At 39.3% G+C, this 26083-nt stretch overlaps 7 protein-coding genes across 13 annotated transcripts in view; 2 read left to right on the top strand and 5 right to left on the bottom strand.

Moving 5' to 3' along the window:
• Window positions 1-281: 281 nt before the first annotated feature.
• LOC104815656 (transcription factor bHLH106-like) lies at window positions 282-2310 on the bottom strand. The gene is made up of 2 exons (XM_010544182.2): window positions 1897-2310; window positions 282-1225 (listed from the first exon to the last, which is right to left on the bottom strand). The coding sequence occupies exons 1-2, from the start codon at window positions 2173-2175 to the stop codon at window positions 764-766; spliced, it is 741 nt and encodes a 246-aa protein (XP_010542484.1). The 5' UTR covers window positions 2176-2310; the 3' UTR covers window positions 282-763.
• Window positions 2311-4004: 1694 nt separating this feature from the next.
• LOC104815479 (UBP1-associated protein 2A-like) lies at window positions 4005-7319 on the bottom strand. 3 transcript variants are annotated; one of them, XM_010543998.1, is made up of 2 exons: window positions 5791-7319; window positions 4005-4908 (listed from the first exon to the last, which is right to left on the bottom strand). In XM_010543998.1, exon 1 carries the CDS (start codon window positions 7245-7247, stop codon window positions 5805-5807), a length of 1443 nt encoding a protein of 480 aa, XP_010542300.1. In that variant the 5' UTR covers window positions 7248-7319; the 3' UTR covers window positions 4005-4908; window positions 5791-5804. The 3 variants fall into 3 exon arrangements, with proteins under 3 accessions (XP_010542300.1, XP_010542366.1, XP_010542227.1); XM_010544064.1 differs by having other exon boundaries at window positions 4005-4540; XM_010543925.1 differs by lacking the exon at window positions 4005-4908 and adding an exon at window positions 5099-5420 and having other exon boundaries at window positions 5791-7318.
• Window positions 7320-8535: 1216 nt separating this feature from the next.
• On the bottom strand, window positions 8536-12328 carry LOC104815412. Its single transcript, XM_010543813.1, has 12 exons — window positions 12102-12328; window positions 11960-11994; window positions 11713-11794; window positions 11484-11562; window positions 11130-11326; window positions 10834-10908; window positions 10458-10617; window positions 9961-10180; window positions 9519-9593; window positions 9149-9283; window positions 8978-9029; window positions 8536-8880 (listed from the first exon to the last, which is right to left on the bottom strand). The coding sequence occupies exons 1-12, from the start codon at window positions 12240-12242 to the stop codon at window positions 8719-8721; spliced, it is 1413 nt and encodes a 470-aa protein (XP_010542115.1). The 5' UTR covers window positions 12243-12328; the 3' UTR covers window positions 8536-8718.
• Window positions 12329-15242: 2914 nt separating this feature from the next.
• On the top strand, window positions 15243-16358 carry LOC104815333 (calmodulin-binding protein 25-like). The gene has a single exon (XM_010543724.2). It carries the CDS (start codon window positions 15366-15368, stop codon window positions 16080-16082), a length of 717 nt encoding a protein of 238 aa, XP_010542026.1. The 5' UTR covers window positions 15243-15365; the 3' UTR covers window positions 16083-16358.
• A 597-nt stretch (window positions 16359-16955) lies between these two features.
• On the bottom strand, window positions 16956-19019 carry LOC104815246 (chaperone protein dnaJ 72). Its single transcript, XM_010543614.2, has 3 exons — window positions 18416-19019; window positions 17780-17849; window positions 16956-17029 (listed from the first exon to the last, which is right to left on the bottom strand). Exons 1-3 carry the CDS (start codon window positions 18838-18840, stop codon window positions 16967-16969), a joined length of 558 nt encoding a protein of 185 aa, XP_010541916.1. The 5' UTR covers window positions 18841-19019; the 3' UTR covers window positions 16956-16966.
• Window positions 19020-19233: 214 nt separating this feature from the next.
• On the bottom strand, window positions 19234-22471 carry LOC104814969 (protein ROOT PRIMORDIUM DEFECTIVE 1). 5 transcript variants are annotated; one of them, XM_010543467.2, is made up of 3 exons: window positions 22301-22471; window positions 19739-21497; window positions 19234-19593 (listed from the first exon to the last, which is right to left on the bottom strand). In XM_010543467.2, the coding sequence occupies exon 2, from the start codon at window positions 21298-21300 to the stop codon at window positions 20014-20016; it is 1287 nt and encodes a 428-aa protein (XP_010541769.1). In that variant the 5' UTR covers window positions 21301-21497; window positions 22301-22471; the 3' UTR covers window positions 19234-19593; window positions 19739-20013. The 5 variants fall into 5 exon arrangements, with proteins under 5 accessions (XP_010541769.1, XP_010541652.1, XP_010541811.1 ...); XM_010543350.2 differs by having other exon boundaries at window positions 19739-21579; window positions 22307-22471; XM_010543509.2 differs by having other exon boundaries at window positions 22307-22471.
• Window positions 22472-22689: 218 nt separating this feature from the next.
• LOC104814894 (aladin) overlaps window positions 22690-26083 on the top strand; it is a 3602-nt gene continuing 208 nt past the window's right edge. Inside the window, 15 exon segments of the mRNA XM_010543157.2 lie at window positions 22690-22997; window positions 23128-23183; window positions 23319-23369; window positions 23371-23472; window positions 23736-23850; window positions 23934-24033; window positions 24133-24312; window positions 24487-24545; window positions 24879-24966; window positions 25059-25134; window positions 25260-25359; window positions 25425-25476; window positions 25594-25731; window positions 25859-25946; window positions 26038-26075. Of these exon segments, the coding sequence (XP_010541459.1) occupies window positions 22940-22997; window positions 23128-23183; window positions 23319-23369; window positions 23371-23472; window positions 23736-23850; window positions 23934-24033; window positions 24133-24312; window positions 24487-24545; window positions 24879-24966; window positions 25059-25134; window positions 25260-25359; window positions 25425-25476; window positions 25594-25731; window positions 25859-25946; window positions 26038-26075 (1301 nt within the window). The 5' untranslated portion in view covers window positions 22690-22939.

Here is a 26083-nt window from a genome sequence, read left to right as displayed (position 1 = left end):
TGATTGTATTCCAAATCCGTGAAGGTGGGTTATTTTTTAAAAAAATTATTGGAATATTATGTGCATAATACTGAGATTTACATATTATTATGTTTTCTATTTAGATTGAATATCAAAAGTTTTATTAAAAGAAAATTATGATTGATTCCATATTGCAAAATCATGTCCTAAATTTGCGTTCTAAAATAATGAAGCTTTGGCCAAATAATGAAAAATTATACGTAAAAAATGCAATAAAATACGATTTTGTACACATCTATGTACCTACAGGGGGGACAAGATGACATAATATCACTTTGAAACTCACAGAAAAACAAACAACCCTTTTTTTTTTCTTTCCAAAATTCACAAAAGATTCTACAAACATCAGCCCGTCAAGGACACAACTATGCATATACATACATACATCGATTTTTCTCGTATATATGTATATGCATGTACATATACGTATTGCATGCATGCATGTATATATGTCCTTCAAACTTCACCAATCACATCTGTCTCTTAGATTCTTCTGCGCCTCACCAGATATTCCACATACCGAAAAAAGGGGAAAAAAGGAAAGAGAAAACCTAAAATCCATATATATATATATATATATATATTATAATTTGTTTTCTTTTTCTTTTTCTTCTAACAAAACACGTACCAAACCTACTTACAGCACACACAACTTATACATATATATATATTAATGGAGATAAACCAAAGCATAAAAATAAAAAAGGTTTTTTATTAATTTATTAAGCCCTATATCATTGATTTAAACCATGATGATGCGATCCAAAGCACGACGTCGTTTCGATCGATCTCCACCACCGGCGCCGCCAGAGCGTTCCATCAACGGCTTGCTCGACCGTTCGAGCAGCGACTTGAGGGCGTTCTGGAGGAAATGCACGGACTCGACGCCGTGTTCCTTGCCGGCGGCTACGACCAGAACGCTTCTTGTCCGGCCGCCGAGTGTCGCCATCTCGGCTCGAAGCGTTTTCATCTGGAGAGACTTCAGCATGTCCATGAGATCTGGTAAGAGATCAGACCGGTCTTCGCAGCAAAGAGAGGCCTTGAAGATGATTCGACCGTCGTTGGAACAGTAGTCTCCAAAGTGTAATACACTGACCTCGTCAGCTTCCGAGGGTAGGGTTTCGGTGCGGGAGATTTCTAGGGTTTCTTGTTTGAGTTCCTTCACGCGCTGAACCACTTTTGCCAGCAATGTGGCTTTGTCTGTCTGCAAGAGAAACACCAACACAAAGCAAAGCCATTAGACCAAAGGGCAAGCAAAAAGTTTGGAACTTTGGTAGAGAGAGAGATTGAAATGATGTTCATTGTCGAGGAAAGAATGATGATGAAGAAGGAGAAGAAGAAGAAAAAGATTGGAAACTTTCCTGAAAAAGTTATAACCCTACAAATTCAGAAAGGCCGTGAAGCTTTAAACTTTGTCTCCCCCTTTTCTTTCCCTCTCATCTTTCAGATATTCTCAGTACTTGAAGATTTTGATGATTCGAAACACGTTTCAATAATCTAAAAAGGGCAGATCATGTAGATGGAGTTTCAATAGTATACGTACGTGTACGCTTATTTATCATAAAATACGTATACATACATGTCTTTTCCAGGGACTTTTAACTTCAAAATGGTCGTTGTTTGTACAGCTTAGATACATACGAAATTCTAAATTTTAGTTCAAACCATTAAGTATCGCTCGGCTATGATTTCGGCGGCCATCAAATCAAGTGGAAAAAAAAATTCAAAACCTTTTTCTTTTGGATCTTCAAAAACCAAAACTTTAATTAATGGATAAAAGACCGAACCTTTATGAACACAAAATACCCATTTCAATCACACATATACACATACACGCAGATGGATACATATAAGTATAAATATACGTATAAATACCTTGGAATTGCAGGAGAGAACGTTTCTGAGCTTGTTGAGATGGCAATTGATCCTCTCTCTCCTCCTTCTCTCAGCTTCCTTGTGATTCCTTAGAGCCGTCAGAGCTCTGTCCTGAGCCATCGTCTCTCCGACGCCTGAGATCGCCAGAGGATAGTACGACGATGAGCCGCAGAAGCTCTGCATGGTCGTCGACGTGTGATCTCCGCCGCCGATGACGACGTCGTTTCCGGCGAGGAAGGAGTACAAAACCTTGTCCGAATAACCACTCTCTTGTTCCATCTCTTTGGCCTTCGATTTCTTCACCTCTTCTTCTTCCCCGCCGCCTTCTTTCTTCTTGTTTTGTTTTTTGTTGTTTTTTTATAACTTGTTGGGTTGGGTGCTCTCGGTGGGTTATGTCCTAAAGAGATCGTATATTTATATACATGCGTATACGATAAAGAGAGGGTTTAAAGTTTGTGGATTATTATTATTATTAATAAAATATTTATTTAAGAAAGATTGGTATTAGACCATTAATAATGGGATTAAATAATGATGACGTGGATGCATATAATGGTGGAAAAAAGAGAGTTGAATGTGGCGTTGTGGTGGGAATATTGTGAAGTCTCCTCCCTATGTCATTTCTGCAAAATGAGACAATTTTGGTATTTTGGGAGGGTAATTATTCTATTTAATATTTCATATATATTACATTTATTTTTGTATTTATTTTCTGTAAGAAAAGTGTGACAAATTTATTAGTTTTAAGACTCCCTAGATAACCTATTTCATTCCTCTAGGAGTCTCTGAGGTCTATTTAATGATCTATTTATTCCTCGTTTTATTCTAATCCACAGTTTCGTACCATTTTAATTTACTGTTTGTAGCATTCGACCATCGTAGAGATACCAATCAAGCTGAATAACACAGCAATATTTGGTTCAATCAAATTTTAAAATAACATTTATTAGATGTAAATTTTAATCAAAATAACCCAATAAAAAATTAAATAATATTTATTATATATATATATATATATATATACACACTACAAAAAATAATGCATAAATCTTTTTTAAAAAAACTTGTACAAAAAATAACTAAACTGATGAATTGAAATCAGAAATAAAACAGTTTTATTTAACCTAACCTCAAAATAATGCGAGACCATGAACGAAACCCCGTGTGCGCCATGTTGGGCCTCGTTGGTAACAAATAATGAAGGCCCATTAAGGCCCAAAACAGAAATCTCGCTGTGGACCCCACCTGCTCTCTCTCTATATATAACGTATGTATTAGAACCCTCCGCCTGAGAAAGTGACAGTGTAGATACTTTGCGACAAAAATGCCTTCGTGGGCATCATCATTATTCATACGTTGAACTCATATACAGATGATGTTTTTTTTTTTTGGTTTAGGTCTACGTGGATATCTTTGATTGTTTATTGTATTACAAATTATCATTATAATTTTAACAAAATAAAATAGGAATATTTTGATCCAAAAATTACAACTTTTCATATCTACATAATCAATGGAAACATCTCTTGATCTCCCTATAAAATTGGATAAAGGTTTGTACAATTTTTTTTTATGTTTGTTTTTTATCTTCATTACAATTTCCCATATAAAAATTTTGTAATAAATATTATAATATCCAGATCTTTCAAAAAATATCATCTAAGTTTTTATTAAGTTTTTATTACAGATCCTTTTTTTTTTTTTGGCAAAAGTCAAAATTATTTTTTTCTTCTAAAATGAAAAAAAATCATAATTTTCGCTAGAAAAAATGTAGATGACGAGACCTATATATATATATATTGTTAGCTAATGAATGCATGATGGTCATTGTTCAATGAGCATGTGAGAATGAACAGTGGATGGATGATGTAGAGACAACAACTAACTTTGTCTTAAGATGGACATTTCGGTTCGGTTCTGAGAAGTCGAATTGTACCGAACCGAAAATCTCAATATATTTTTTATAAAACCGAATTTCCCGAAACCGAACCTTATAAAATTCCCAAAAAACCTAATTTGTTTAAGAGAAATCTAAATATTTTAAACAAAACCGAAACTGAACCGAATAATATACAATACTAATTTGGTACAAATTTTAGAATACCGAATAAATCATTCTCAAACCGAACAACTAAAATTTCAAATCGAATCCCGAAACGTCCATCCCTATGTCTTCTATACAAACACAAGGGGGCTTATCATCACAAAGCATTAGATTAAAATCCCACCCTCTTATTAACTGATTAAAAAGAAAGGTTTTGAATCCCCAAGTAAACAGACTTGAAGTGATTATTAACTCTATTTTCCACATGCCAAGAACTATATGTTAACCCAAGGGAAAAGGGCTCACCTTTCTTCCATTTCATCACAGCGAAGGCAGGAAAACCACCCACTGGCTGTTGCCGTACCAAAAGACATTTTCAGGGGGAATAATGAAAATGGGCAGCCCGGTGCACAAAGCATCTCCCCGTTGAGCGGGGTCCGGGGAAGGGGGGAATATTGAAATGAACTCCGAAGAAAAAATATGATCTCTCCCCGATCCACGAGAGAGTATATGGTCACGAGATATCCCGAGTGCGAGATTACCATAACGCCTTAAAAGTGCTTACCTTTCGCTCGAAGGACCCGTCAAGAGCTTCTTCCTCTGCCATAGCAGCACGAAACCAAAAACCTCAGACGTGTCGAGAAACATGCAGTGCAAAAGTTTACTTTTAGGGCAAAGGAAACAAGTCCATTGTTGTCAGCTTTAGAACGAGTGCAAACTTGAAACTTTAAAAACACAATTCGTTGAAAAAAAATACTAAAACAAATGCATTTTGCTTTGTTCATAAACCCAAAATTCCATAGCTTGAGGCTGTTAGGATTCCAGAAAAGAATATAAGAAAGAAGAACTGCACTTCATAAACTTGGGATAAAAAGAATGCATTTTTAAAATCAAATTGAGTTTACTAAAGATTTCCCAAGTTTTTAACTTCAAATACAATTGGCTGTTCAACCTGCACTCACAGCTACCTGCAAGGGGAATCAGGGTCAGGCTATCAAAGCACAAGGAAATCGGGATAATACACAATTACCCAATGGAACACAAAGTTCAAAACTCATGCAAGTAACAGAATGGAACACAAAGATCTTGAGAAGTGAAAGGTTTTGGTCACATTTAGCAATGCAGGCAGAGAGCACTTGAAATTGTCGAACAGAGAAATCGAATCAAAACTATAAACTGAGAAATCGTAGCACCGGAAAGAAACCATTTGTCCATCCGAAAGATGCACTTTTTACACACATGAAAGATCTTAGAACGTTTCGGAAGATTTGAAAAATAGTACAACGATTTCGAATATCATAAAAAGGGTCGAGAAAAACAAGGCGACAAAAACTAAAACTCCTTAACGATTAAACAGCCTGGCCTTTGAAGGAGCCAAAGAGTAACATTTCATCCAAAACATAAAGACTTCATTTGCATCAGCTCCATATAAACTTCAGAAGAATCACCAGGCCAATACTAAAACACTGTGTTGTGATATCTGCACAGCGAATTAACAAAAATGAGAAGATTTCCACACTACAAAAGGCACAAAACAAAAAATCCTTTAGAAACCAGCCAAACAATGAGAAGGTAAGAACTGTGAAATATATAAGAAATTTCGATAAATTGCAAAAAGCATCAGATGAGAATCAATGCGTATAAAGTTTGGTGAAGGAAAGAACTGTCAAAAGGCATCACGGAATTGTTATGGCCAACTACACTGCGAATTCTACCAACTAGAGTGCACAATGAATAAGCCCTTGTCAAAAACAAAGGAACGGATAGGAGATCACCATACCAGCGTCAAAACTCATTCAATTCATGCCCACGTAAACTGAAAACAAAAAGAAGGGGCTGTATCTATATACCAGAGTGGGTACATCTAGTGACCCGTGTAAGGAGCACCATATGGTCCGACACCATGCTGTACTCTTCCACCACTGCCTTGCCCGGGTTGCTGGCTCGGATAGCCAGCCGGAGAACCATAACCAGGAATGACCCCTGGTGTAATATTTGCTTGATTGCCATAAGCAGCAGGCATTCCACCTGCAGCTCCAGGGTTCACGCCAGTAGCAGCCCCAAGAGACCCCAACAAAGCCTGCCCAATTGCTGGATTGAATCCAAATCCAGTACCCTGCGTCGCAAGCAAGGCTGTGAGGGCCTGACCCAGAGCCGGGTTTAGAGCCTGTGCCGCTTGAGCAGCCATCCCAGCTTGGTTACCAGCCATGAGATGTCCGTGACCTCCACCTGCATTGTAACCACTGTTGTCATTCCTCTGGTAACGAGGATTAGGGTTGTGTGAATTATGGTGATGATGTTTCCCCGATTTCGGCCCGTCAATTGCTCTCTGGCAATGCAATACATGGCCCTCAAAGTTCTTGTGCGGCTCCTCTAGAGCCTTCCTGGCGCTTTCCGGGGACTTGTAGACAAACAAGCAGAAGCCTTTCGGTCTCCCTGTGACTTTATCAAGCCCCAAGGGACCTTCTTCAATCTCTCCGTAACTCGAGAAAAACGCAAACAGCTTTTGGGGATCGAGCTCCGCCCCTACGTTACTGACATAAATCTTCCTTTGGGTGTGCTCTGAGGTAGAATGCTGAACAGGCGCCGAAGCAGCCGCCGCGGCCGGGTTGCCCTGCACGGGTCCGATGGAAGCCAGCTGACACGCCGTCATCCGACTTCCGATCTTCTTCTGGGGCTGTTTGAGCGCGTTACGAGCACCAGACCGTGACTTGAAGAGAATGAAACCATACCCTTTTGATTTCCCGGAGATCTTATCCACAACGGCCTTGCAATCTTCGATTTCTCCATACTGCTTGAACGCTTCAATAAGTGTATCGGCTTTGGTGTCCCATCCAAGCCCGTGCACAAAGATCTTCCGGTGAACAGGATCCTCGTCCGCCACCTTCCGGATTTTATTCGCGACATCGGAATGCTTCTCCGCAGCTTTCTTGAGGAGACTGACCAATTGATCCTTACTGAATGGTTCCAAGAGATTCTCAATCGGCTCATCGGCTTCTTCAACTCCCTCGTTCCCAGATCCCGACATATCCGCCTCCGAACGATATCCCACCGTCAGATTCTCACCTCCTACCCTGCCATTTCCATCGTCTTCCTCGGCATCATCATCATCATCCTCGACTTCCTCTTCTTGTTCTTCCTCCACTTCCTCGTATTCCACGTCTTCATCGCCGTCCAACTGATTCTCGCCGTCCCTAATTTCCAGCTGATCATGTTGCTGTTGAGGTAGCTCCGCCATGTGCTGCTGCTTCTGTGGAGGCTCCGACGCCTGGGTCGGTTTCGACCCAAGCTTCCTCTTCCTTGCCATGGCGGAATCGCGGTTTAATCTTTTAAAAAGAAAGAATCTTGGAGAGTCTTCTAGGGTTTGGAGATTATCGGCCCTCGGCATGAATTTATTGATGCGCCATGTTAATTTACATATTTACCCTTTTAAGATTTTGCAGACGAAAGCGATGTCAGCCCTTATCAGTATTGGGCTTTCCGATGGCCTATTAAATTCATTTTTAATCTTAGATATGTTCTTGTCCTGGAAAAGCAATTGATTTACCAACATATAAACTATATAAAATATTTTTCTATTCAATCAAAGTTCTTTTCTGCTTCAGTGTTAGCAAGAATTACCGCTAACATGAACGCATAAAAGCATGTGCATGTATGCAAACTTCAGTTCCATCCAGAGGAATTGTCAGTAGAGTTTAGGTTCAGCTGCCACAGTCTCAGTAACATAATCTGCAATATGTGGCCAAGAACTTCAGTTCCAACAACCATATCCTTCAATCCGTCTTCTTGTCCATGCCTCTTGGTACGTCTCGACCTACTTCAGAGATGGTACGTCTTGCAGTGATTGCAACCACAGATGCATGCACATACGCCCACAGGTATAAACGGGGCGCTTGTGTGGGATTATGGTCGCTTCGTCAATGCGTCTGCTACAATGGCTGTGGCAAGTGAACGATCAAATATATATGAACCGTCATCCAATATGTTCTTGTCTTGGAAGACGAACATTTTTTTAATATTTATGTCCAAGTTGCCAACTCTTTACAATTTTAAAATTAGGATAGATCTGATTTGGAAGCATTTGTTGGGATATTCGCAATCCATATTAGGGAGTGCGTTTTGCTATGGTCTTTCGTAATCAAACCGTACCAAACTAAAAAAAATATAATACCATTCTTAAACCGAATCGCCCAAAATTCATGAATAATAATTTTAAAAACAAACTGAATTTTCAGAAATCGAATCGAATTTTAAAAAAAATCTAAAAAACCGAAAAATTTGTTAAAAAAATCGAAAATTTTCTTAACAAAAACCAAACCATACCGAAATCAACTCGAATATGAAATATAACTGATTGATATATATTTTTAGACTCAAAAGAAACTAAACTAAACATTTACCGCACCAAATAGCGAAATGTCCACCTCTAATTGAAACCGACACAAAAACCGAAAGATCGTTTTTCTAAAACCTAAATAACTATATCCAAATATAACCAAACCGAAATCAGAATAAGCCAATTCTGTCCTGTCTTAAGGACCGTTTTCTAAATTATTATCCTATGCTCAAAACACAAGTTATGTAATCTACAAAACTGGCCTTCGGGAACACAGGGAAGAGAGCTGCAGTAACATTTACATGAAATATTGTCTCTTAGCTCCATTTCTTTACCTTTTTTCATAAACACCTGTTCCTGAGTTTTTTTTGGTATCCCACCTACTTTACGACTGCTTGTACAGAAAAAAAAAAAACGGCGGGACGAGAACGAGTAAAAAAACTCAATCCGCATCCCCGAGACCGTCGCTTCCGTCACCTCGCTTAGTAATAGGAGTGAAACGAGAAGACGACGATGATTTCCTCGTGTGTGAAGACGCTACCTCGGCGTTCTTTCTTAACACAGCTCCAGGAGATGGGTATGGCCGCTGTTGAAACAGAGGACCCTGAAAACATATATGAGAAAAATGTTCAGCGTAAAGTTTAGAACTCTATAAATATTGTTGTTCAGGCCGAAAGGGATAACGGGGTTTCAAGCATTACAGTGGCAGTGGTGTCGGCTGCACGTGGTTGAACTCCTTTCAGCCCTACGACCCTGCAGGAGCAAGAGCATGGCTCATAATTTGGTGTGTGTGTGTATACACTTCTCGATTTGAGATGGATCAAAACAGCAGTAGAACTGGTGAAAAAGGGTTTTTTGTTTTTTGTACATACCAGCCGCCTCGAGGAGCATCCGAATAAGAGCTCGGGTCCATTGGATCCAACTCATCGTCCTCAGTATAAGCACGCTTTCTTCCGCCATCTTTTTTAAATCCCTTTTTCATAGGAGGTTTCGAACCACTCTTGTTGCTGCCAAGGGAGATTTTTTTTTTATATCATAGTCACCATCGAAAAACCAAACAAAACAGAATCCCCGATCATATCAGCGTCCACAAAAAAAAATTATCGGCATAATATCGTTACACCATTCTTTTAACCCTAGACGAGATCATGTCATTCTAATTATGCAGGACTCGAAGAGGGCAGGCGAGAAAGAAGATTCTTGCAAAACACTTTCAAAAAGAAAATTCTGAGAGACACATACCTCTGATTCAGCTCCTTTCTACCAGAATCTCCTGCATTTGTCGGCAAGTACTGCTGCTGTGGAAGGTTAAAAACTCTGCATTGCATATAACCATCACAGTGACACAGTCTTATTAATAAAGGCTTATATGAATAAGTACCACTTCTTAATGAAGGCTCAAGTAACACTTGTTTATCAAACGGGTACAGAGATTTACAATATAGTTGCACACATTTACTGAACGATGCAATGAAAAAGTACTGGTGCCCATGCAACTTTAGCCACATACATCACGTACCAGCAAACATCATATAAGACTACTTTTCTAAGGACACGAACCAGTAAACGAGAGCAGACCCGCCATGAGAGAATGCTTTTTTTTTTTTGCACACTTCAATTTAAGCAAGACATTCTCCAGTTTAAGAAACTGACAAGTGTAGGTAGACGATAAATATATTCCTACCTAGTACAGTGGGCACAATATCCCCAGCTCTGAACAAGGCCCACTCCCCAGCCACCGCATCCACTGCATCTCGGAAGCTGTAATGAAGGATGCTCGTTCTGTCCATTAGCGGCATTTGTCGGGACCATATTGCTAGAGTTTAAAGAAGAAGCTTTCCTTAAGCAATCTGGGGTCTCCCACTGCGACATATGTGTCTTTGTATTGTAGTAATACTTATGGCCTGATCATTAAGAAGTAAAAAGGTTCATAACTCAGGTTTGCAATCAAACAGACGAAGAACTTTAATCATAAAGACACATATTTCCACTCAAATTTCCCCTTCTTCGTTCTGTCATGGTCTAAAAAATAATTTACTTGAAAAACTTTGTACAATACGAGGAGACAGATCAAGGTTTGATAGCTAGAGCAAAAGCCAAAACAGGAGATGACAACATAAGAGCTTTTTATATTAAAACATGACGCATCGGTAAGAGTAGTCATGAGGAGTAATGGCTTACCGCTGGTTTCATCGAGGGATACAATCCATTCTGCAGGAGGCAAAGATGATGATGCACTTAAAGTCGTGGAAGATGCTTCAACAGGCCTTGCCCACTGGCTTGTTCCAGTTTGTTGGTTATAGTAATACAGTGTACCGCTTGTAGGGTCTTTCGCTTCTACCTGAAGAAACTGAAAACGTTAAGAGGAAGAAGAAAAACTAATATCTGCTTTTTATCAGTAACACGAAAGGCCGATCGGGAAATGTGATGCAAATATCATGAAGTATCTGAACTCTTAACGGAAAATGTGAAGAAAAAAAAATCTTTGCCTGCTCTAATAAAATCCGTTAAACATTGAACCAGAGGAAAACGAATATTAAATCTATGTGATTCATACCCATCCGGGAGGCAAAACACCCGAATTTGCAGAAGAAGGCAAACTTGTCTGTCTATTCCAACTGGTCTCCAAATTCTGGTAGAACAAAATTTACAAACAAAACAATAAAGGTAAGAATAACAAGAAATGAAATGGTAAGACGAAAGAACACACTTCCACCGATTCATCAAGAATACAAAGGATGAGAAAAGAAAGGAAATAACACAGAAGACAAGTAAGAACCCTTCCAAAAAGATGGTGATGTAAAATAAAAGCCCATCCTCCGAGAAGGGATGTGTGTGAAGAGAAACGATTACATTTTGTGCATTTGACGACGGAACAGCTACTTCTGGATCATCTTTGAGAATACCCCTGGCCCTTAATTTCTGCTTGAGATACTCAGGCAATTCTTTGGTGGAAGACTTCATGTCAGAATTCCCGCCAAGTTCGGGCTGCAAAGCTGCATAAGCACCACCCCCCGGTATACCATAACCATTTCCAACATCTATGTTACCTGAAACAAACAAACAACAACAAAACCAATAGTTCCCAGGGTGAAAACCTCCCGTAAGTAAATCAAATCAGGCCGACGAACCAGAGACAAAAAATCACACTGTATATTCTGTCTGTGTGGAAATATCCACTATCCAGTACTTTAGTTCATGACTAACCTTCCCCAGATGTAGCGGGTTTCCCACGTTTTGCTGCTATTTCTGCTCGATGGTCTGCAGTGAATTTAAGCAAATGTTCCTGCAGATCAAATAGAACATGTCAACCTTGCATCACTAATAAGAAATCGCCGAAGCAATATCGCGAATTCCATTTCCATTTTCATGTCTGCCATTAAGGCACAACCTATCAACTACACGGTGGAACAAATAGGAATGCAGGATTCAGAACCTTTAGAGCATTTGGGTCAGCACGGTGTGAAAGAATGTCAGTATTATCCTTAAATTCTCCTCCCACAGAAGCCCCAGAATCTCTGAAATCGAGAAAATATCCGATTAAGCACCCAAAAAAGAAAGAAAAAGCTAAAAAAAATTTACTTTTTCCAGGCAATGTCCGTAATACATCCTCATATACAGGTACATACACGGATACATACACAGAAACAAAACAAAACAAAAAACAAGGGAAAGACAAGAACCTTTGACCTTGTATGATCTTCTGGGTTTCAATCTCCTGGAATCCACAACACGGAATAAACCCGATTAGTGCGCTCTTCGCCAAGACAAATAATAAAGAAATGGGGCTTAATCGAACAAAGGGCAGCGAATTTGTTTTCTTACTTGTTCGCGGAGAGCAGCATTTCTTGCAGCAACTTCAATGTCAGCAGACTGGTCGTGAGCTGAAGAATTTGCATAACCATAAATAGCTGTCTGGTGATGAACAAAAGAAGAATCCTTCTGCTGAATCGATTCTTCTCCCATCTCCAATCTCGACCTGTAACTGTAATAATCTTTTCCCGGAGAAAAATAAAACGGCAAGAACAAGATGAATCTTTTTCCAATTTCAATTCGCGACTATGGAAAGCCCCAAATTGATTTTAAACCCTAGCTAGCAAATATATATTGGGCTCAAAGCCCAGAATCCAAGGCTCAATATGAGACGAAAGGCCCAATGTTTTGAAAACGATATTAAACCGGTGATCTACGTGTGCGGTGGCTATAAAAAGAATAAATATAAACAAATCGTATAATATGTAATTTAGATAAATTGAATTCGAGGTAAATTTTAAAAATAATATGATGTTTTTAAAATAAAATTAGTGAAATATTAATAAAATAAAAAATAATAACAAAATAAAATAGAAACATTTTTTAAATGAAAATTAAATTGGAATTCAAAATAAAAATTGGATGGATCTTAACTTTATAAATTTGAAAAAAATTAATCTTTATATAATAATGATTTAAAATTAATAAAATTTGTAATATACACCACTCATAACACTTATTACTTGTCGCAATTGAATGGGATGGTTGAATACCAACATCTCTCCGCCATGTCCGCAATAACTAACCCTCTCGAGTTTAAGTTTGTTTATTTTTATTTTCGCAAAACAAAACAAAATCAATGACGGTCTACCGATTATAATAAATATATATTTGGTTTTGCGTCAATTTTACATTAAGAAGTTATTCTTGAAATGACAAAAATGGAAAATTAAAACAATTAGTTACTAATAAATCAAAACATATTATATGATCATATGATTAATTAATAAACCATTATTAACTTAATAAATATACCGTTGCAACCCAATCTGCTATTTACATACTAATTACAACAATGTAGTCTACGTTATTACACTATTTTTATTAATTGTGTTAATAATTTTATTCTTTGATTATATAAATTAAATTAAATTTATGCACGCAATTTTAAAATATTTTTGGATAATAAAATTCATATTTCATAAAAAAAAACATAACAGAGGGGAGACAAGACAAGAGTGTCAGTGTCTTGGAATAATCCCGAAGCTTTCGGTGCAAGGAGTCGACCGCCTCTTCCCCAAAGTCAACGTTGTTCCAAAACCCTCGTCTTTTTTTTTTTTAAAAATTAAAATTTTATTTAATTGTTTATTTAATTACCAAATTGATTTCTTTCCCAAAAGCGGATTTAAACTTCTATGATTAGCGTCATCATGTCGTCATGATCACGTCGGCTAACTGACGTCATCGATTGCGTCTTATAATTGAGGACCTTTGATAAAAAGAATTATTATTTTGAACAAAAGCTGGGAAGTAATTAATATAAGATTAGGGATCAGATTAATAATATATCAACAAGTATTTTTTTTATAACAAAGCCGAAATTATCGTTGTCTTTTAATTATTATAGATATAAATGTACCGTTTGACTAAGGTCGTTTTCTGGGCTTTATTGACAATACAAAATCTTTAACTACAATCTTGAAAAGTATTTTACAAAAAAAATCTTGAAAAGTATTAATTAATAATTAATACCGGTTTTGTTATTTATTTCTATGTAATCCAAAAGATTATTGAACTATTAATATAGAGTTTACAATTTTGTTATTCATGAGATTATTATATATACCAAAAGAAAAATAACGGGTAATACATATTGCAAACCACAAGTTCTACAACATTTCCACATTTGTTTTTATTCACGCTCTTTAATATGATTAAAGTCGCGTATATTATTTTCTTATTTCAGTAGTTGCCTCTGCTCTTTACAGTTTAAAATCTATAATCTAGGATAAAATTATTAATATTATTATACGGTTTAAAAAATAATGATAAAATAAAAAAAGCAGCAGAGCCAAAATAACATAGGGAGACGTGAAAACGCGTAAAGAGATGACGTGGCTTGACCGTCAATTATTTTCTACATTCTTTTTATAGTTCTATCCATGCATGCAGTCTCCGACACCCACGTTACTCTACTTCTCTTAATTTACATTTCGAGAATATAGTATTGTTGGGATATATAATTAATAATTATATATGCATAGAATATAACTTTTTTTTTTATGAAATGTGCTTGCTGTATAACTTTAAAAGGCGTTAGCAATACTTAAAAAAAAAAAATGATCTAATTTCGAAATAAAACCGAAATACTAAAATATCCTCCTCCACCACTCACTTCTCTCTTAATTTAATTTTATAAACTAATCACCTCGTATTTATATCGATACACTAGTATAAGTGCGTGCTTGAATATCCCATTAATTCGTAATGATTTTAACGATTTATTTATTATTATTATTATTATTATGTGGTTACAATACGAATCGCTAGTATATAATGCTGAATTAATTGGATTTCATCATAAATAATTCATATCGAAGTAACAATATAAAAATGGTCATATATCATAAATAATTCTTATTTATATATAGTTAGGTTCTCTTATACATTACACGAAGGTTAAATATATTCGTATTATACTTGACCACATTCGTACACAAAACGATGAAGGGAGAATACTCTGTAGTAGTTGGGTCCTATCATATACATAATTGAGATTTTGTTGCGAATGCTAGTCTCACAAGTCACGATATATACACACAGCACGCCTTAATATTTTCAGCATTTAATTATTTGTATTTAATTATTTTGATACAATTGATTTATCAACAACGAAATGAATATAATGACGTATTTTGGTATGTTTTGCTGTTGCGTTAATGTTCATATATATATATATATATTATGTGAAAAAATGATCACTTTGTTTCTCTCTTTTCACCATAAATATGAGAAATTAATTAAGAGAAAATTAGCAACGTCATTATCCAATTAACTAATGGATTAATAAAACAGCAAGTGATGGAAGGGGAGAGAAGATGAGCGGAGCTGAGTCAGAGCTTCGTACACGTGTCATTTCTCTCTCCTCACCACGCGGTTTCTCTCTCTCTCTCCCCCACCCCCGTCCTATTTAAACCCCTTCCTCCCCATCTTCTTCACCCTCACTCTCTCTGGAGTGTATGCGTCTTCTCTACTTCATCTTCTGTAAATCCTAGCTCCATGATAATGCACTGATAATTTCTCCTCTTTTCCTCTTTCGATCAATCTCTGTTGGTTATGGCGTCATCGGATGGTTTAGCGAGCGTGGAGCCATGGTCGTTGAGGCAGAGCTTCGGCGTCGATTCATGGCTGTTTCCGGAGTCGAAATTCTCTCGCGACAGCGATTTGCTCACCATAGCTCTCCACAAGTCCATTTCCACCGTTCAGAACCACGACACATTTCTCCTCCCGCCGGACCCTCTCTCTCCCACAGCCTTCCTCGGTTCCCCCGCCGTCTCATCGCCATCTCCGGCGCCGGTGTCAACTCTATCCAACGTCTCCGATCCGGACTCCTCCTTCGGCACAAAACGGAAACGCAAGGGCGCTCCAGCTGGTGTTGCTGGTAAACCTCCGAAGCGGCGATCTCGACCGTCGAAAAAATCTCAGACGACGTTCATAACAGCAGATCCGGCGAATTTCCGGCAGATGGTGCAGCAGGTAACCGGCGCCAAGTTCATCAGCTCATCCCACAACATTCTCGTTCCGATCGTGAAGCCGGAACCGCATAAGCGGGCGAATGAGCTGTCGCCGGACCGATCGGTTGTCCCGATGCTCGATAGCATCGATACATCGGCGTTTTTGTCGAACCATGACCAGAAGAACCTGGCGGTGGCGGGTGAAAATGGTTTTTCCGGCGGGGGAGCGGGATCATGGTCTTCACCGATCACTTCTATACAGTCGAGTGCGGCGGAGCTCGATAACTACCCGACGCTGGAGTCGTGGAAAGTAATGTGATGCGGTAGTTTAGTGTTAGGCTTTTTCCCTCTTTCCTTAGGGGCTAAGGTGTCGACTCTGTTCATATTTTTATTTTTGGGAATTAAAATATGTTTCATTAGTAATTTATATATTTTGTTTGGGATATCATTTCGTAAGAGGAGGAAATTGATGATAACAATCGTCAGGACAATAATGTCAAAGTAAACGATAGTTTCTCGGCCAAGTCAACAGATAAGCACACACTTGCCAACATGGCGGGGTTTTGATGATACGAATTATACATTTATTTACTCTGAAAGAGACGGAAGACGAAGACCATATTATGATATTTTTTTTTGGTATAAGACCATATTATGATATTATGATACAAAAGAACAATGAGAGATAAAGGTTTCGTTTTTGATAAAATCGAGAGATGATTGAGATTTTGTATGCGTGGTAGAAGCAGAAGGTACCTTTTGGATTTGGTTTCATCTGCTGTCTCACATCTGCTGTCTCACCCTTCATCCTTGTGTGCCTTTGTTTTCTCCATGGCTTCCATCGCTTCTTCAAATGATTTCTGAAACAAATATAACCAAAAAAAAAAAAAAAAAAAAAACACAGAAGAACAAGATCGCGTATATATATACACATTGATTATATATGGCTCTAACGATGAAGAAAACATGCAATGTCATGGCCATCATGGCGATGATAATGATGGTCATGGCGGTGGAGATGGGTCATTGCAATACGGAGACGGTAAAGAAATGCGTTACGCATTGCGTTCCGAACATATGTACGCGAATATCAAAGCATGCAACTCGTTTTCTCTCTTTCAGATGATTGAGATTTTGTATGCGTGGTAGAAGCAGAAGGTACCTTTTGGATTTGGTTTCATCTGCTGTCTCACATCTGCTGTCTCACCCTTCATCCTTGTGTGCCTTTGTTTTCTCCATGGCTTCCATCGCTTCTTCAAATGATTTCTGAAACAAATATAACCAAAAAAAAAAAAAAAAAAAAAACCACACGCAGTGAAAACCCAAATCTCGTAAGATAACGTTTGAAAAAACGGACTGACTCGGCCCGGTTACGATCCGTTTTTGAAATTTCTTTTTCGGCTCACGACCCAACTCGCAGGTCGATCGAGCTGGTCCGTGACAAACTCAGCTCGTAATGAGCTGGTTCGTCGGACTCGTTTTTGCATCCCTATTCGTGCCCACCCCTAACAAGCCGCCTCTAACTACAGGAGTTTTGTTTCATTAATAAAAGCCTATGGAGGTTTTTGGTGAAATTGTGTGGCGGGAGGGAGAACGGTCCTCCAAAGCCGTTCAAGGGATTCCAACTACTCAAACTCTGGAAACGCGTTCTTGTTAATAGTTGCAGTGCTAACACATCGACATATCTATCTTATAATACTCTTATAAGATCATCCTTTCAGAATGGTCAAGTAGTGTGTACATAGGTTGGATGGTAATTGCTTCAGAACAACTATTCAATGGCCTAACCCCGACATCTACCTGATCTGAATTCTCCCAAAGTACTTCATCAGAATCTCTTATATGAGGTTTTACACTACATATTGGGACAATGCACACTAAGGTTGTCCAATTCATTGCATTTTCCCCAACTTTATAAAACCGGATTCAGCAGAAGAATATGCCATGAGCTTGGATAGGGATGTACCGTGTATAGCAAAAAACTTGATTAGAGACTCGAATTCAATAGCAACTTACCCCCGAGTTACGCATTCTCCATAGAGTTTCTCCGCTTGTTTCGATCGCTAAAAACGCACAATATAATCCACTGGAAAATGAAAAAAAAAAACATTAGAGACCGCTTGAGCCAGAATGCCACGCAAGTTGCTCAAAAGAAATCAGAACCAACACACCCCACAATGATCAGATATATAATCAGCAGGATGAGGCATCCAATCAAATCACATTAGTTACTGAAATCAATTCTAAGAACCCAAGTTTCTGAAAAGTCTACCAGATTTCACTAGATATGAGGATCAGATACTATTGCTTGAAGCAATAATATAAATGGATTGCTACGAAGTACTATGACGATTAGGGATGTAAGATCAGCATCTTTAATCAGATCCTATTGTTTAAAGCAATTCGATAACTACGAAGTACTTAACCAGAAAGGGCATGGTGAAACTAAGAACCCTAGCTAAACCACACGATTGACATAGTTGCCATGACCCGTGCTCTTGGCGAATCTAACATCATGATATACAATTGAGAATTTCGCATAATAAACAGCAAAATCAAGGATAAATTCATCAATTTCAGCAGAATTCTCGAAATCTATCAGAAGGAAAACTCGACAGAACAAAAAGAGTTCAAGCAGAAATTACTAATTACCCAGCAAAAGCAAGATTGAGGAGAAACGCCCGTGTTCTCATGTAATGAAAGAACGACTCAAAGGCGCTACTGAAGCTGGAGCCGTGACGATGATGATTACTCGCAGAGTAACCATATCCATAGCCAGAAGAACCATTCGCTCCGCCGCCATAATTCCCGTACGGGTTTCTGTAGGAAGAGCCGGTGCGGCGGAGGAAATCGGAATCGTTAGCGGCGTTGTAGGACGCGCGTTTGAGATCGTCGTTGAGGACGTCGTAGGCCTCGGAGACCAGCTTGAAACGGGACATGGCGTTTCTTCGAACGTGCTCCGGCGACCGCGTGTGCTTGTCCGGGTGATACTTCACCGCCAATCTCCGAAACGCCGTCTTGATCTCTTCCTTGGTGGCGTTTCTCTTCACGCCTAAGACCTGGTAGTGATCCGCCATTGACGAATCCAGGAATCTTCGGAAAATCTCAACTGATCAGAGATTGATACGGATATGAGCCTGAGCCTGTGCCTGTGTCGGTATACGGAATGGGAATTGGAAGAACAAAGAATCTCCGGCTCTCTCATTTGAAGAGAGGAGAGAATTCGTGGCGCTTCAATGGCCGCTTCCTTGGGCCTGACAAATAATGATTATTTCGAATTACTGTTATTTACTAAATCAATTTCTTTTTTAATTTTAAATTTTTTTTTTTTTTTTATATTAGATCCGCATTACATTTGATTTTTATTAATAAAATTTTAGATTCTTCAATTAGTTTCAAATTGGACTTCTATTATTTAATTTAGACGAGTTAAAGTAAAAAATATCCGACCATTTCTTAGATAACCAAAGTTTAAATATCCCAATTTTTCGTATATTAAGTTGAAGCAAGAAAGAAAAGCTTTGTTTATACATTCGAATTAATTCAGATTCATATGATGTTGGTATTGTTACGTCGGGATACGCTAATGGATGACTCGAACACAAGGATGGATGTTCTTCACAATCATGTCTTGGGAAAACATGGCCAGTCTCCTCTGCCTTTGTATGTGGTCCTGTCCTGCTCCCAATGGTACAATCCATGGCTTTGCTTGTTACCGTCATCACATCCAAAGCGACTTCAACACAGGGTTTTTCTTCCTTTTCCCACCGAGAGAGCTCGGGAATATCGATATCGAGTTCGTAGCCTTCGTTCGGGGACCTGCAAATCACCTGAACAAGGAACGGACAGAGGAAAAATAACAGAGAGTTAGCAAGCCGAAAAGACATTTATAAGATATACATGAGGTAATGGGCGCTGAGAAGGAGGCTCGAACTGACACAGAGTTACAGAGCAATGAACTTTTAAAAACAATACCTGGCCAAGATCATTGTGCTTCAGGAAAGATTACCACTTTCGCGTAAGGGCAAGCACGAGAACGAGACATTACAAACGCTGTGACAGCCCGTTAATAGACTAGTTCTCCAAATTCTTCGGAAATATGAGTTTCTTCCACCCATACAACTGTTTAGAGTTGGTTGCATTTCTGTCTAGGGTTTAGAAACCAAAAAAAGTAGAGAAACTGTAATAAGGAATGGAAGCTAACCATCATCCAGAGTTCCCTCCAATCATAGATCTTGTTCTCGAGTTATTTACTCGGGGAAGGAGTCAGCCTCGTGCTCTAAAATCGGTAAGACCCAGTCTCCATCCCTTGTTCCTTTCATCCATTCCTCTTCACAATCATCACTCTCCTCATCCAGAGTTTCGTCTTGAGTCTGCAGTTCTCTGGTATAACGCTGCTCTAACAAGACGAGGTCCAACAGTTTCCTTCGCACGTTGTATATTGGATTTGACTCTATCAAGCAGCCCTTGCTATAGGCTTCTCTGAGAAACACAGACTGAATTCCGCCCTTTGTAGATATGTAGAAAATGCCGGGATGGTTCAAGAGCAATTCCCGGATGTTGACTTCCATCCCGAGATCCTTTCTGAAGTGAGCTAATCTTTCAACTTCAACCATTTTCTCTACTGTTAGGCTCAGTAGCTCATGAATGACAGCGACAGCTCGCTTTTCAAATCTTTCTACCCCTCCACGAGTATGACCCTTTCTAACATCATGTTTCTCGTAAGGCTTTACATAAGGAAGCCTTTGCCAATTCTTTAGCTTTTCTCTGAAACCCCTTTCGATCTTGAATCCCGTGGGAAAATCGATAGGGAATGCGAACTTTGTCTCGAACTCACTCAACCATTTCTCTCTGTATTCTTTCTCCCTCCATTGTTCTACATTAGCCACAGCCAAACTTTCATCTGCATCGGTCAATTCCACAGTTTCCAGATCAACTAACTTGAAATCTGAAATATACTTGGCCAAAATCGAATCTCTAAAATCCTCAGGTAAACCCAGCTCTCTCCTGATCAACCTCAATGCATGAACATGAAGAACCCTATTTTTTGACATCAGCAATAACTTCTTTATCCGCATGACTGCATTCGCTTCACATGCTCTAATAATATTCCCTTCCTCGTCAAGCAAAGCCCTCATCTTATCTGTCATCCGGCAACACAAATTCCTCCGGGCAGGGTGACTAAATAACTCAAAGACATGAGGGTATTTGCGGATGAAGGCTCCAACCCCAATGTTCAAGCCAACGACGTTTTTCCAACGAGACATCAGCTGTACAGACACAAATGGGCCACGCTTTTTGCAGGACATGAATTTCTCTATTTCAAGGATGATCTTCAGTTTCCTGTGGTGGACGATGAGTTTGTCCAAACGATGATCCCTTGTTCGGTTTTCCAACCGAGTTTGTGCCGAATCTACAGGCTTTAGCCATCTCCTCTGGATGTATAAATGAAAGGGGCTAAATGACAACTTTATGGAATGTTGCTGAGTTACAACTTCCCTAATACTAGTGTATCTCAAGATTTTCAGAGAAATCATATCCTACAGGAAATGCAGAGAAGCAGCACATTCAAACATAAATATGCATCAGCATCATCATCATCAATTCCATGAATCAAGTCACTGGCTCTCCTCACGTATCTCCATGCATACACTACGGTGTATCATAATGCCATGGATTCCTCCTGATCCGTCTCAAGTATCCTTAGGGGCGATCCCTGGTTGACTCCGCTGCCCTGGAGGAGCTTCCCGGAACATATGGAAACAGGTGAGACAAAAAGTATACCCACTTACGAAAGAACCCAAGAAGGATTTCACCTGAAATTGACCAAACTCAAGAAAATCTTAATTGCCCTCAGGTTGATTCCTCTAGGAAATGAACCAATCTCACTTGAAAAAGCACCAGACGCTATAGGTTGATTTTCATTGATCAATTAAACTCTTCACCAAAAACCAATCAAAGAGAGTCTCTAATCCACATTCAGATCTACCACGAGATACATTTTCTCAGAAATTTCCTCAAACAAGAGAGGAAGAAATCCGGGAAAAGACCCAATAATTGAACAGATTCTCTTCATGCATGCTAGACCTGAAATATTTATCTATCCACTGCGAACTACTTTGCCTGGGGGCAGTGCCAAATTATAGCAGAATTCAAATCAACAACTTAGCTGTTTTCCCAAAGTCCAGAATTCGACAGAAGTGTATATATTCTCGAATTGATGTAGAAGAGAACTGAAATCAAGCACAATTCAGCAGAAACATTTGACCTTTTCTCCGATTGATCAAAGAAGTAAAGCTTCGAATGAAAAGCAAAACCCACTGGGATAGTGAAGTCTATTTCACGATTGAAGAAATATTTGACCTCGTCTCCTTATTTTCCCGAAACCCAGAACGCTAAATCCACTAAACGGGTGTACACTGAAATAGATGCGACCCAAAGTGGGTTATTTGGGTGATTTTCCCCCACTAAACCCTGCCATGAACCCTAAATCAATTACAACGAACAAAGATAGATGAGACACAGATGCAACTTTACCGAAACCTTAAATCTGTCCCCGGGATGCGAAACCGAAGGAGAAAGCGACCAAACCGACCTCCAACAGAGTAGAACTGTTTGGCAGTCTATCGATGGCCGACCGAAGAGGAACCCCAAAACACTGGAGAGGAAGAAGCGGGACATGGGGAGAAAGTTTTTGCTGGGCAACGACACCGTTTAAGTGTGGTCTGGTCTGGAGCCGGCGTCGTTTCTCGGTACTCTGTCCCGTTAGCCACGTCATTACAATCTAACGGCGTTTACTTTAGGTTTATTTCCCGTTGAGGCTTTCAAAAGTAACTTAAGAACTCTGGGGGCTTTATACGTTTTTAAAAAAGTTAAGGGCTTCTTTTGAAATTTTATTTAATGTCGGAATTAAAAAGTTCAAAACCCTTAATTTCTTGCTTTCCCGGTTCACTGCCTCCTCACCCCATTTTCCGTCTCATTTCTCCGGCTTGCCGGCGACGACGAGCCATCGCTCTCATCCGCTTCCCCTTCCGATCCGGTGACAATTCTACACTCATCGAGTGATTGAGCCTCAGCTTAGAAGTTTTCGCTAAGATTTGGAGCCAGAAACACTTGGGTGGTCACTTCCACTTTTCAGTGCGTATCAACCTGATATCAAGTTTCAGGCCGTAAATAATGGCTTCCTTTCCTCATCCCGGATCGGTTACCGTCTGCGAGATCAACAGAGACTTGAGTAAGTGATTCTTTTCGCGCGCCCAGTGCTACCCATTTTTGTGTAGTCTTCGAAATGCCTATCGGGAAATTGGGTTTAGGGATTTGAATTTCTGAGCTGATGGATTCATGATCGGATGTACGAAATGCAGTCACGGCTCAGAGTTTGTCTGACGGTCGAGCTGAGGAGACTTATGGAAAGCTTCTTGTACGTACTTAATGTGTTTTTTCTCTGTCAATTTCATATAAACCTCAGGCGTATGAATGGCGTTTACCCAGGTTTGTATTGACGATTTCTAGTCTGGTTTATGATATTTTCCAAATCTGGGTTCGTTTATTGCAGGGAATGGTATTCGATCCTGTTTCCTTCGAGTTGGGACCTAGCCCTCAGCAGGGAAAATGAACAACATGAGGGAGGAGACATGGGAAGTGTTGAAAGGAAAGGTCTGGTGGCGATGCTGCAAGTCGCTGTTAAAGGCCTTTTACATCCCACTGATGTAAGATTCTATTAGTTTCCTTGTCAATATGGTTTCTTATTGTTATCGTTCATCTGTATAAATGGTGGAAGATATACATAACAGTGTTTGGTGAAGGACTAATTATTCATCGTTTATAGTTACTGTACATTGGGGAATGATGCTATTATATGTCATTTCAGGATATCTTCAATCGTGAGATATCAGATTGGCATTTCCTGTAGCTTTAGAATAAAGCCATGGCTTCGTTTAACTTCATAATCTCTCTATACGATATTTCGTAGGTGAGGCTGTTGTCAGAAATTGATCTTCAAGGAGTGAGTTGGCATCAACACAGGCACACAATTGCCTTTATTTCTGGTCCAAGTCAAGTTACAATCCGTGATTACGAGGACAAGGGTCTGGTTTTTATGTTTTTATTCCAGCTTCTGCTGCATGTGGTTCAGAAAATCGGATACACACTGACTTCTTATTTTATGCAGAGGAGAAAGAGCCTTGCATTTTGACAAGCGATTCCCAGAGGAATGTTAAAGCTCTTGATTGGAGGCCCAATGGTGGAAAATCTCTCTCGGTAGCTTGTCGGTGTGTAAAATTTTTCTGTCTTGTGATTTTGTGTTTGCCTGTTTTTAATGATAAAAGGAAAAAGTCACCAGGCCAGTGGCAACTCTTGCATTGAATCAGGGGAGGGGTATGCATTTGGGCTGCTTCTTATCCAGGTAACATGGCATTGGTCAGATCTCGTGGCTCCTCTTTGACAGGAAGTATCTCTCGGGGAACTGGAACTCGCTGGACTTTGGTGGATTTTCTTCGATGTGGTGATGATGAGCAGATAAGTGCTCTGTCATGGAGTCCCTGTGGAAGATATCCTTACATATTGATTACACAAGGCTAAAGATTTCTTTCTATTTCCTTAGTTCTTAACTCGAGGTCTTTTCACGAGAAACTGTTGTTGGAGTGCATTGGTTGATTTCGTTTCTTGTTCACATCATGGAACCCTTAGTTTGTTCATCATGTTATTCCATGACGTCTTTTCACATATCTAGCTTCAGCCTCATACGACAGCTCGTCTTTTACCATATGGGATGTTGCTCAGGGTAAGAAAAGATTAATTTACAGGAGTTTCTTTAGAATGCTTTCCTTTCTATAGCCAAGTTCACTTCTTTGCCCTTTTCATGTTTCATCGTTGCTAAAATTTGTTCCTAAGATGTTTGCTCATAACAGTCCAGTTACAATGGTAATGGAGAATGCTGAATAGTATGAAAATCTATGGAATCTGTGTTCGGCTTGTAACATATCAGTGACTAGTCTCCATTGATTAATCAGAATACCGTTATTTAACTTTACTCCTCGAGTAATGATGAGATTATGTATCTTGCCTATTTGAATTGAATTCTAAGCTTCTGAAATGATCTCTACGTATTTTCCAGGGGCAGGGACACCTATTCGACGTGGACTTGGTGGTATATCAATGCTTAAATGGTCACCTACAGGGGATTACTTCTTTGCAGCAAAGTTGTAGGACAGCAATTCTCTGTCTGGTTACAAATGTAGAAAATCCATGTCGGATATATGTTAAGCTATTACTATTGTTTGTTTCTGGATTGCAGTGATGGAACCTTTTACCTGTGGGAGACAAACACATGGACATCTGAGCCATGGTCTTCGTCTACTGGCTTTGTCACTGTAAGATACTTTACAGAATGATGTGATTTATGTCGAGAGAGCATTGCCTTTGAAAACTCTGTACATGAAAAATCATTCTTCAACTGTATAAATGGACGGAATTTCTAATACTCTCTTCTTGATAGGGAGCGACGTGGGATCCCGAGGGACGGTTAATCCTGATCGCGTTCTCCAAATCTTCGACGTTGGGTTCTATTCACTTCTCATCAAAGCCACCATCGTTAGGTATGCAAATCCAAGGTTTGATCTCTATCAGTTAGATCCCTATTAACGCTGAAACATATTTTCAGATGCCCACCTTTTACCCGTTGATTTGCCCGAGATTGCTTCTTTGACTGGGAGGTAAATATATTTATTGTCGTTAAAGATAAACTGTCCTTCACAATATCTTTCCTTTCCTTGAATTGCTAATAACCCCCTCTGAGAAATAACTGGATGTTTGAGCGACAAAAAATGCAGCGAGGGAATCGAGAAGATAGCCTGGGATGGTTCGGGCGAGCGGTTGGCTGTGTCATACAAGGGAGGGGATGACAATTACAAGGGCTTAATCGCTATTTATGACACACGGAGAACACCCATTGTCTCGGCTTCACTCGTGTAAGTGTTTCCCACTGCTATCCCATCTCCTTCTTTCCGAGTAAAATCTTGGGATTTGTCTTCATCATCAATGATCTAATTCATCGAGCCTGAGTATCTCTCTCTGCTTTGTTAATTGTTATTACAGAGGTTTCATCAGGGGGCCCGGGGAAAACCCTAAACCCCTCTCCTTCTCATTCCATGACAAGTTCAAGCAAGGTCCATTGCTTTCAGTGGTAAGCTAATAAATATATGCTGATTAATTCTCAATCCTATCCTAATGCGACATTTCGATCCGACTCTTGATTTTTCGGATGTCGATTACAGTGTTGGAACACCGGATTCTGCTGCACGTATCCGCTTATCTTCCGAT

This window comes from Tarenaya hassleriana, unplaced genomic scaffold (assembly GCF_000463585.1).
Source record: "Tarenaya hassleriana unplaced genomic scaffold, ASM46358v1 Cleome1, whole genome shotgun sequence".
Classification (NCBI taxonomy): Eukaryota; Viridiplantae; Streptophyta; class Magnoliopsida; order Brassicales; family Cleomaceae; genus Tarenaya; species Tarenaya hassleriana.
This window is presented reverse-complemented; position numbering and strand designations above follow the sequence as displayed.